General features: G+C 43.4%; 1 protein-coding gene across 2 annotated transcripts in view; it reads left to right on the top strand.

The window, feature by feature from the left end:
• Positions 1-10,875, top strand: part of skila (SKI-like proto-oncogene a) — a 39,469-nt gene extending 28,594 nt beyond the window's left edge. For both annotated transcript variants that reach the window (XM_036596431.1, XM_036596432.1), the window contains exons 4-8: positions 57-142; positions 1,508-1,647; positions 3,267-3,463; positions 4,698-4,919; positions 7,768-10,875. In XM_036596431.1, the coding sequence (XP_036452324.1) occupies positions 57-142; positions 1,508-1,647; positions 3,267-3,463; positions 4,698-4,919; positions 7,768-7,965 (843 nt within the window). In that variant the 3' untranslated portion in view covers positions 7,966-10,875. The remainder of the gene's footprint in view (positions 1-56; positions 143-1,507; positions 1,648-3,266; positions 3,464-4,697; positions 4,920-7,767) is intronic.
• The last annotated feature ends 1,370 nt before the right edge of the window (positions 10,876-12,245 follow it).

The raw sequence follows: 12,245 nt of genomic DNA on the forward strand, positions 1-12,245 counted from the left end.
ATATTAATGGCCCTGTGTGTGTGTGTGTGTGTGTGTGTGTGTGTGTGTGTTTACAGGGTGAAGACCAGCCTGCGCTCGGCTTCAGTCGCCTGTTTCCCGACATCAAAGAGGAAGCGGCCCACGCTCCCATCGTCCACCCCAGGTATGCCCGACTTCCCAGCGTGCACTGGGGCTCTGCGTGCTCCGCTCGCCTCCTCTCGGTAATCTGTGCTGGATTAGGGCTAGAATTAGTGGAATTAGGGGGGTTGGCTCTGGATGGCAGAACTGGTAAGGATTACTGCCTCCCAAAAAAAAAAAACTTCTCACGAAACGTTCAGGAGGAGAATAAAAAAGATTTCAGTCTTTTCAGACCCAAAATGATGTCTGATCAGACTACAGGAGGGCAGTAATCCGAATAAGGTTGTCCTTTGGTGCAACAAAAGGCTGCTGTGACGAAAACTAAAAATCAACAAAAATGGAGATGCATGGGTTTTTTTGGTCAGTGATGATATCTATCTATCTATATATATATATATATATATATATATATATATATATATATATATATATATATATATATATGTGTGTGTGTGTTTTACGAGATTTAGTAAGCTGGAACAGACAAAATAAGACCTGTAGTTCCGCATATGAAAATACTATAATTAAAAATCTAAACTACATTTATTTTTATTCAATATTTTGCGAACTGCACTGCACTAAATCCAGTTAAACAGGCCTAATTATGCTTATTTTGTAATGAAACGTAGTTAGTAAGTGCTCTCCAAGTACTGACGATATCCACTCTACGCTCAGAAAACAGTATTATGACATAATTATTATGATAACGAAAAAAAATTGTCACGTTGCCCACCTTTAATATTTATTTATACATATATTGCTGCTGTTGGAACCTCGTATCTTCACAATGGTAATTTTACATGAGAAGGAAGTAATGTACTTTACTTTTAATGCAAGTTAATGGAACCAGAAATTTTTCAAGTGCAATTGAAATTTTTTTCAATTTTTGGGTCGTTTCTTTTGGTCCATTCATCATGAACTTTACACACAATGTAAAGGACAACAGGCATTTTCAGATCATGTCAAAAACTAAAAAACACCACATATATACATACACACGCACTGTAATGTGTTGACTGTGCTATAATCTTAGGCTGCGGTGTGGACAGTGTGTTCTTGTCAGTACAAAAAACATATATAACATTAGAATAAATGCAAATTAATGCAGCAGTCAGAATGTTTTTGTTTCTCATAAACATTATGAATATGCAGATTATAAGAACACAGATTTGGTCCCTGATCTTCTTGCTGCTCTCCAGACATCGCATAGATTTAGTCAAACATTTAAGTTAGCGTTAGATGCTAGTGGGCAGAGTGGAGCATCAGCTTATTTGTGACGTAAACAAGAAAATAAGTCTGCTCTTGAGTGCTGTTTGTGGCCCTCACTGTGTGTGTGTGTGTGTGTGTGTGTGTGTGTGTGTGTGTGTGTGTGTGTGTGTGTGTGTTGCAGCTACTACCTGTACCCGTACGATAAGATGGTGGCGCCAAACGTGTCTCTGCAGAAGGATGGCGAGGTGGGAGCGGAGGTTCTGGGAGCGCTGCTCAAACAGCACTACAGCAGGAGAACACACAACCAGGACAGCCAGCCAGGTCAGCACTCACTGTCCACTTTATCAGCCCCACTGACCGTATAGTTTCACTCTGTAGCTCTACAGTTACAGACTGTAGTCCATCTGTTTCTCTGATACCCTGTTCTTCAGTGGTCAGGACCCCCATGGACCCCCACAGAGCAGGTACTATTTGGGTGGTGGATCATTCTCAGCACTGCAGTAACACTGACGTGGTGGTGGTGTGTTAGTGATCAGACACAGCTGTGGGGGTCCTGTGGGGGTCCTGTGGGGGTCCTGTGGGGGTCCTGTGGGGGTCCTGTTGGGACAGTTACTGAAAATGGTATCATAAAGCTGTTATATTACTGAACACAATCTGTCATGTCTCCATCTCTCTCTCTCTCTCGCTCTCTCTCCTTTTTCTCTTTGTCTTTCTCTTTGTCTTCTTTGTCTCCCTTCTCTCTTCCCCTTCTTTCTCTTTCTGTCTCTTCTTTTTCTCTGTCATTCTCTCTCGCTCTTTCTCCCCCTTCTTTCTCTCCCTCTTTCTCTCTTTTTCTCTCTCCACTTTCACTCTCTTCTTTTTTTCTGTCTCTGTCTCTCTCCCTTCCTTTTCTTCCTGCCTCTCTCTTTCTGTCTCTCTTCTTTTTCCTCCCTCCCCCTTTCCTTTTCTCTCTCTCTCCATTCTTTCTCTCTCACTCACCCTCCTTGCTCTCCCCTTCTTTCTCTTCCTTTTCTCTTTCTTTCTCTCTCTCTTATTTCTCTTCTTCCCTTTCTCTCTCTCTCCACTTTCACTGTTTTTTTTTCTCTCTCTCTCTCTCTCTCTCTCTCTCTCTCTCTCCCTCTCTCTCTCTCTCTCTCGTTCTCTCTCCTCAGAGGGTGCTAGACTGTGTGTGATGTGACTCTGTATGTTCTCGGTTCTGCGGTCTGCCTGTCCTACATTAAAATTCAGCACTTTCTCTCTGCCTCAGGGAGCACACACACACGCTCAGCTACCGCTCTCTCTCTCTCTCTGTCTCTCTCTCTCTCTCTCTCTGTCTCTCTCTCTCTCTCTGTCTCTCTCTCTCAGGGCTGGCTCTGCGTCATAGTTGTTTTGCGAGACTCGGCTTGTCTGAGTACCTCAGAGGCAAATGACAAAACTTGAAAGGTTTTATTTTCATGTGTTAATATGATTAAAGGGTTTAGTTTTATTTCTCCTCCGTCTCATTTAGTCCGTGCGCTGTGAAGAGTTCAGACTGTAAATAGCAGCTGGAGGAAAGTTGAGGTTCTGTTATTAACAGTAGCCACATTTACATCCAGCCTAATAGTCCGGTACAGTGACTGTTACCCGTTAAGCAGTGTGTCAGTTCATAAGCGTTTCTGTAATCACTTTCTGTGAAGTCTCTCCAGAACATCAAACCATCAGAGACGGTAACGCATGCCGTACCTGAGCTTGTGCGCTCTGCGCGATGGACCTGTACTTGTCGAGGTCTTAAAATGGAATTAAAAGTGTTGAGTTTGATTTAAACCCCCGTTTCAGCTCCTCTCTGGTTGGTCTGACAGATCTGACCACACGTTTCCGCTCTCCTCTTAACTTCCACACCTACAGAGACCCACTCCCACAGAGAGTTAGTCACACAGGCTGTGAAAGAGCGTCCTTCCTCATCCTCCTCTTCCCTCCCACAGATCTCCATGTGTCTGCTTCCTCCGTTGCCGGGGAGGTTAAATCCTGTCGCCAGGGCGAAGCGCCGGCCGTTGCCGTGGAGACGGTGTGCGGTAAGGAGGATGATAAGGAGCGAATCGTGCTGGAGATCGTCCAGATGTACAACAGACAGCAGGAGAAACTCAACGCCACACTGCACCGGCAGCTGCAGCTTGAGACGGTCAGAGCCAACACCACACCTTCTGAACCTCATCTCACCTGCCGCACACCTTATACCTCGCCAGCCACACCTGATACTTCACCTACTACACCTTACACTTCGCTTAGCACACTTAATATTTCACCTACCACGCTTTATACCTCGCCTAACATACCTTATCCTTTGCTTACCGCACCTTATACTTCGCCTACTACGTTATACCTCGCCTACCACACCTTATACCTCACCTACCACACCTTATACCTCGCCTCCCGCACCTCATACCTCACCTTCCACACCTTGTACCTTGCCTATCACACCTTATACTTCTCCTACCCCACCTCATGCCTCACCTACCACCCCTTACACTTTGCCTACCACACGTTACACTCCACCTACCATGTTATACCTCATTTACCACACCTCATCTCACATATCACATCTTATACCTACCTCACTAGATTCCTCTACTAGGCCTCACCCCATCTTGCCTACCACACTTTACACTTCACCTATCACACCTTACACCTCAGCTGTCACCTCATACATCACCTACCACACCTACTGAACCTACCGCCCAACAGCAGCTGCTGCAAACACACTTACCAAAACTAACCCACCTCTGCCAATTTATACCTCACCTACCTCAGTTCATCTCATCTCACTAACCACACCCTATACCTCATCTACCTCACTTCACCTGACAAACCTACCCCATTTCACCTCTGTACTCCACCTTATCTACCACATCACATCTACTGAACCTACTGCATCTATGGCACTTGCTGGGACACACCTACAAATCCTGCCTCACCTCACCTGCACCTCACCTGTCTTAGTTACTGGACTCACCGTCTTTGGGAATATGGGAATTCTGGATAGCTGATATTTTTCATGCCGAAGCATCAACATTTATAAAATGTATGAATTGAGAAAAAGACTTACAGAGAAATGTTGTTTATTTCTGTTGGGCTGCAAATGCAGTAAAATGTCTGAATATTCTGCTCTTCTAGAGTTCAATAAATGGATCATTATATTTTGAAATATTGGCCAAATCTAAGCAACTGTCTGATAATATAATTCTGATATTCTTTGTATTCCCATAACATCACTGATGTAACAATAGCATATTAAATAAACTCTCTCTCTCTCTCTCCCTCTCCCTCTCCCTCTCTCTCTCCCTCTCCCTCTCCCCCTCTCTCTCTCTTTCTCTTTCTCTCTCTCTCGCGCTCTCTCTCTCTCTCTCTGTATGTAGGAGTTGGAGGTGGTGCGAGGCGGTGAGGCAGCCCAGCTGAGGCAGCTGTCGGCGGAGCACAGCGAGCTGCAGAGTGAGCTGGAGGCCGTTCACACTGAGCATGCTCAGAAGCTGGGGGAGGTGCGTCAGGAGCAGAGGGAGCTGGAGCGCAGGCTGGAGCAGCTCAGACAGCAGGGCTGCACCTGTAAACCTAAAGAGCAGGAGCAGCAGTACACCGCACAGGTACATCCGCACACACAGGCCGCCGGCTCGGGTCGGTGCTCGGCGCTGAGCGAGCCGAGAGTCAGCGTGCGAAAGGGAGCAAAGCAAACAAACACCACTGACAAAAGGACAGAGAATAGCCTCAGTTCAGCGCCACTGCAGTTAGCAGGGTTTTCACTACTGATGGGCACCGTTTTTTGCTATTTGAGTGTCCGAATTTTAAAATATCGTTTTCCCAGTAAGAAAATATTTAATATTATAATGAATCCTGTAGAGATTCCTCGTTAGAAAGGACGCGCCGCTCTCTGCTGACCTGTGGAGGTTTCTTCGAGTTACGGCGCTCTAAATTTCTCTGGCTTTCCCGACCTCTGCAGCAAGCATCACGGCAAGGCCGTCTAGGGTGCCGCCCCCAGCCCCCCGAATTCCAGGGTCCGTATCTCTGGTTTCCTGAGTTTGGCTTTGTTCTAACATTTCTCTGCCGATCTGCAGAGCTTCAAACATCAGATACTGAACGTTGGTATCTCTGGTTTCCTGAAGACTACAGTAAGATCTTGTGTGGTTGGAGAGGGAGCATAGCGCCCTGTAATCCTGTAAAGATGGAGATCAGTTACTCTCATTTTTGCTGAGGTACAGTGCTCTAACTTTCTCTGGCTCTCTGGACCTCTGCTGCCGGCGAGCGTCTTGGCAAGGCCGCCTGGGGTGCGCCTAAGCCGGCGCCTAAGTCTGGAGTTTGTATCTCTGATTCCCTGAAGGCTAGAAATGAGATCCAGGGCTCGTTGGAAAGGGCACGTCACGCTGCTCAGTGGAGTTTGGCTTCATCACAGGTTTTTAAATTGGCTTTTTGAAAAGCGTTCCCTTCTCCTGTGGTTTTAGTAACGACGTCATCAGCGGTTAGTCGTTGTGGACTAAACTTTCATTGCAACTTTAAAACATCTGAAGTCATGCAACCCCTACCTGAACCTCCTTTTGTCCACTACTTTCATATATACAATGAATATTACTTATGTAACAATGAAATATTTCAGTAATGCTCTTATTTCACTCTTAGTGGGTGGTTTAAAGGTTTAAAATCTTGAGGTGCCCAATAGAAAATTAATCAGGATTGTTTTCTCTGCAGTATCTAGGCAGTTGCAGCTGAGCTGCTCTCCCATTGGTTAGGGCTTCAGCAGCTGGACTGAAGGCTTTATGAGTTAGATTAACAACCAATCACCAAAACACTCTACTCTGTGGAGTTCGGCTTTGTCGCAGATTTCTAAAGTCTATCCGTGACATCATCAGTGATTAGTCGATGTCGACTGGTTGCATCACATAACTGACTTTAAACCATCTGAAGTCCTGCAGCCCCTAGAATGGACACAGACAGGGACACAGACGTCTGAAGGTCCTCTGCTAACGTGCTAACATAAAGCATGAGATGCTCAGTCGTTCCATGCAGATGTTCGGCAGAGATGAGAGGCGAAGCTGATGCTATCGTCCGTCGGCCTTAGCTGGAGCCGGATCGTCTTCGGCAGGCTGGTGTGTTTGAGTTTGGAGGGCGTGGGCGTAGAGATACAGAGCCGCAGATAGCTCCTTCTGCAGACCAGTTCAGATTACAGAGCTTTATCTCTGTGTGTTTAGTCTCCTCTGTCTATCTTAGAAAGCTCCTCTGCCCCTCTTTTGTTTGGCTGTTGTTTAAAATAGCATTTCTGAATTCTTTCTCTGAATTCTTTTTAAAGAGACATTATCCATGTTTTGGTTGGGTTTCTTCCAGTGCCAGTAAGTCTGTGGAACCTTTAGATACCTTAAAGATAGTTTGGCACAAAGTCTAGTTTACATAATTCCCCATTCCCATACATATTTGGATGTTTGTGCAACACTTCCAGCTGTTGGAGAACGAACTATACATAAATATCACTGTTATATTAAAATTAAAGGAATAAGTATGGACAAAATTCAGGCTTCTGAATTTTTATGTGACATACTTTTGTGCATTTGTGCAGACAACAGTTTGTCATGATTCCATTACACTACCTGTTAGCTACATTAGCCTCGTAGCTCCAGTGCTAAAGAAGCAAAGTTCAGAAACCAAACGTGCCTTGGCTGATCGACTATATTTAGGGTAATAAATTAAGGGGAAAACTACATTTTATTTTTGATGAACTGTTCCTCCAATCCGCCACACCTGCTGCAACTAAATAAAGCAGAATTCCACCTATTTTCCAAAATTCCTGCATAGTTAAGCAGTTAAGATGTGAACAGACTGGTTCAGACTGGTTCAGAGTGGTTCAGAGTGGTTTGGTGTGAAACACTCCGTTCTAGATAAACTTACCGAGTCAGAACTGTTCACAGTGGTGGTGATAGGAACCAGACGTCCACCTCTAAAAGCTCCCTCACAGAAAGTTCCTACATGAAATGGTTATGAATTCACTGCCTGATGACTGAGACACTGTTTTATGATAGTTTAGAGAACTTAAACTCCATTCATGGTGGAGGGATACATGCAGGGCGCTGTGAGGCAAAATAGTCCCCAAAGAAAACTTATTATTTCAGATTTTCCACTATTTTCCATCATCAACATTCCATATAAACTCAGAAGACTCGTGTAGGTTCACTGGTGGTTCTGGATAGTAAATAAAATGTCTATATTTATGTTGTAGTCATGGCGACCCCTGGTTCCTATCACCACCACTGTAAAGACCGTTTCACACCAAACCACTCTGAATCTCTCTGATTACCTCACACACTGAATTATGGGGGATTTTTGGTGGAATTCCTCTTGACTTGTGGATCAGATGCAGTAGCGTGAGCTGAAAGGGGGCTTGTTAGATGCAGGTGGATGTTCTGGAGGAGGATTGGTAAAAACATCTGTCTTTCTGTGTCACTCTCTCAGCTGTGTGAGCTGCGGTGTCGTCTGGAGCGCGCCGAGGCGGAGCGCCAGGAGCTGCAGGACGAGTTGCGACGGGAGCGCGAGGCGCGAGAGAAACTGGAGCTCATGATCACTCAGCTGCAGCAGCAGATCATCCGGACCTCCAGCAAGACCAGCTCCACGCTGTCCTCCTCCATGGTGCAGGAGACCTCGGCCAGCTAAACACATACGTCACTGCAGCCTGGAACACGCCCCCCCCACACATACCCCATCACCCCCCCCCATCACCGAGTCCCAGACACAAGCAGAATCGGCCCCTCCGGACACCGAGGACGGGCCTCACGTGTTCGTTTTTTACGTTTAAAAGACTTTAATATCTCTTTTATAATTTAACATCACTTAAAACAGATATTTTATGTTGTGTTGTGTCGTCGCCCATTCTTAGACAGTATTTAAAACCTTTGTACGTGTTTTAATTTATAGTTTTGCTAATAGGCTGCTTATTATGGACACTTTTGTCCTTTTGTTTCTGTTTTCGCTCCTGGACTGGACTGAAGAAACTGTGGGGCAGTTTGGAAACGGAATAAACTGTTTAAGAGCCCCAAGGAGCCACAGTGACCCCTAAAAAGACTCGCCAGCCACAGCGGAAAACTAGGATTTTCAACTTTAATACGAAAAAAAATGAAATGGTTGAGAAAAACAGGTCCGAAAAAAGGCCACGACGAGAACTTCGTCCAGAACATTGCAGCCATTGTGCTTCTTCATGAAGGTGAAAGGCGGGAGGATGGCGGAGCCCCTCGGAGAGGCCCTGCTGGCCTCAGACGATAATCCTCCTCCTCCCTCCTTTCCCTTTTCCCCCTCCCTCTCTCTCTCTCTCTGCCCGGCGCCTGCTGTCTGCTGGTGATTAGATGTTTCCTGGATGTTTTCGTTCACTGTGGAGTTGCACACGTGCGCTTGCTCGCCACCTGCTGGACACACAAGGACACAAAACAGTATTCAGCCTCTTCAGTGAACAGAAATGCAGGGAATAATGTATTTTCTCGTTCTGTTTGCAGCGTAACAGGTATATAATGTGAGAGAGTGAGCAGCGCACGCTGAACAGAACCGGGTCTGATCCCAAACAGCCCAGAATAAGAGAGCGCCAGGGAGGGAGGGGGCCCAGGGGGCCCGGGGCTCTAGAGCCGGATTCACGAAAGCATCCTAAGAAACAAAACAGTGCTAAATGTAAACGTGTGATCGCCTCACGGTTCCACAGGTGCCAAATTTTCCAAATTTTCTGCATGTTTTTTACTCTACACTCTTAAAAAAGATGGTTCTTCAAGGGTAAAGACAGTGGTTCTGTATAGAACCATGAACACTCAAAGAACCACTTGCATGCCTTGATGATTCTTCAGATTGTTGGAGAATGTTTTGAAAATGTTTCCATGAAGGTGTCACAAACTTGATATTGTACCAATAGCAGAACCATTTTTGGTGCTACATGGAACCATTTTCAAAAAGGTTCTATTTAGAACCATATACAACACATTCTCCATCAAGCTGAAGAAACATTTCACCATTTGAGAACCATTTGAGCATGCAGGTGGTTCTGAGTGTTCATGGCTCTCTATAGGACTGTATATATTCACTAAAGAACCCTTGGAGAACCATCTTTTCTGAGAGTGTTCTATCACTTTCAGTTTTTTTAGTAAATAACATTTTTCCATTTTAGTGTCAAAATAAACTTGAAAAGCTAAAACTCATTTAACATGTATCTGCTGCTGTAATCAGAAGACTATGAGACTAGATTGTTATATTTTATTGATAATTAAACATTTATGATAATAATTAAAAGAGGAAAGAAGATATTTGTGAGTTTGTAAACTGTGTTTAAGGATGTTCTTAAAAATCAGGTGAAAAAAAAGTTCACATCAAGTATTTTTTTTTTTTTTGGAACGGTGAGTTTTATATATATATATATATTATAGCAATCTTACATTATATATACAGTGTCTTATAGTGGAAAGAGGATTATCACATAGAATTGTTTATATTTACATTCTATTTTTAAGGACATTGTGCAGATCTCAGCAGTTTTATTCTGTTTGTTTCCTCCCTTTTGGATCGCTTTCGTGAATGCGGCGCCCCCTGGTGTCCGGCTCCGGTCAGTATTTCAGAGGAGCTGTGATATCTGCAGGGCAGAGGGGTTTTTAGCACGTTGCTGTAAGCGAGGTGCCAGACGAGTTCCAGCAGCGTCTGGAGCTTCTTCTCATTCGCTTCATTCACCGTCAGCTCCGACTGAGAACGCTCCGGTTCTCCAGGCTGGGCTCTACAGGCCGGAGGGTGTTTATCAGAACAAATATATATACAGATACGCTCTCACAGAGTCTGACGGGGCGTTTATAAGCTGACAAACACGCAAAAAAAGTAAAATTAAAAAAAGAAGAGAAAGTTTAATCCACCATACTGTAAATGCGTGCTTTCTGTTTATCCCCCTCCCTAAAAAAAAAAGAAAAAAAGAAATCTTGGAAATTTATTTAATGTATTAACTGATAGATTTATACACTTTGTACATACTACAGTAGTCTTTAATATATTAATAATATGTGATTATAAAGAATCTTTAAAAAGATTATATCAGTCCCCTGAGGAGTGAAGCTCACTGGGGCTTTTTTCTATGAGGTGTGAGATGCATGATGGTGTGAGAAGAGAAGGGTGAAAAAATAATCATTACAGCTGTTTATTATTATTATTATTATTATTATTATTAATATTATTATTATTATTTTTATTATTATTTTTATTTAGTGGTTGCCCCTGGGATTAATGGGGCTGTTCATGTCTGATGTATGTTCACCCTGTTACCATAACGACCGAACGTTAAAATGTTTTTGTACGAAAGAACGAGGAACGCATGGATGTTGTTAGCGAAGCTGCTCTGCTCTTTAAAAAGATTTTTATACTGTTCACATCCTGAGAGTTGCTCTAAAGAGCGGAAAGGCCGGCTGGGTTTTTACTCAACTTATATAATCGCTCTACTCAGGCTCCGCCCACTCAGACTATATCACAATACCTACATTTAGAGTCAGTTACTCATTCAGCCTAATGAGAAACTGTAGAACAGACTCAGTTTATATCACAATACCTACATTTAGAGTCGGTTATTCATTCAGCCTAATGAGAAACTGTAGAACAGACTCAGTTTATATCACAATACCTACATTTAGAGTCAGTTATTCATTCAGCCTAATGAGAAACTGTAGAACAGACTCAGTTTATATCACAATACCTACATTTAGAGTCAGTTATTCATTCAGCCTAATGAGAAACTGTAGAACAGACTCAGTTTATATCACAATACCTACATTTAGAGTCAGTTATTCAGCTCTAATGACTTTTGTAGGTTACAGTTTAAAAGTGTGGAATCGTGTCATATTAATAACTCACTTTTATTCAATATAAGTTTTAGGAAGCAGCAAGAAGTTATTAAATGATTGGGGGAAAATATTATTTATTTATTTATACCAGTTTCTTGATAAGTTTTCTGCCTCAAGATTCAATCAAATGTGAGGCAGATAGAATATTTATTTAATTACAGCTTCATTAATTTTTCCTGCTTCATCATTCTGAACACAGCTAACAGCTCCACATATTTATCTACAGCTTCGTGCTAATTATTTTAAACACGGTTCTTTAGGGAACCAAAAGTGGTTCTTTTCGGGCATTGCCTACAAGATGGTTCTTCAAGGGTTCTCTGTATAGAACCATTAACACTTAAAGAACCTTTTGCATGCTTAAGTGGTTCATTACATGGTGAAATGGTTCTTCAGATTGATGGAGAATGCAGCACCAAAAAGGGTTCTGCTATTATTACGATGTCAAGCTTGTAACCCTTATTGGTACTAGTAGAACCGTAAACACGTTATCCATCAATCTGAAGAACCATTTCACCATGCAGAGAACCATTTAAGCATGCAAATAGCTCTTTAAGTGTTCATGGTTCTATACAGAGAACCCTTGAAGAACCTTTTTTTAAGAGTGCAGCCTTTTAAAGCTGGAAACTCATCATGATGCAGATCTAAACAGACGTGCAGCTGCAGGTTCTCATCAGGGTGAAGGGGATTATTTTCCCAGTGTTCTTTAAAGCTTCGTAACAGCAGCTATGAGAGAGTAGAGAAAGTGGGCGGAGCCTGTGTAGGTCACTTGTGGGCATTCTGAGGTGTCTGGTTATGGAAATGCCTGACGTGAAGCTGTTTTTGGAGGATTTATTTCGTTTTTGGAAAAGAAAAACACAGAGTTGCCCCTCGTCCGTAAACTCGCCTGGCTGGTGAAGCCGGAGTTGCGAGTTGCGAGTTGCGAGTGAGCTAAAGCTTCTGGAATCAGTGTTTGGGCTCCTGTGGGCCACGTTTACCTCTCCAGCCGTCACTCTAATGGTGTTTTTCACTTTTTTGAGGTATTGAAATGCATTTCTGAGGCTTTCCAGAGTTTGATTTGTACTAAAGCTATAAAAAGTTGTAAATTGA

This window comes from Colossoma macropomum, unplaced genomic scaffold, assembly GCF_904425465.1.
Source record: "Colossoma macropomum unplaced genomic scaffold, Colossoma_macropomum, whole genome shotgun sequence".
In the NCBI taxonomy this organism is placed as follows: domain Eukaryota; kingdom Metazoa; phylum Chordata; class Actinopteri; order Characiformes; family Serrasalmidae; genus Colossoma; species Colossoma macropomum.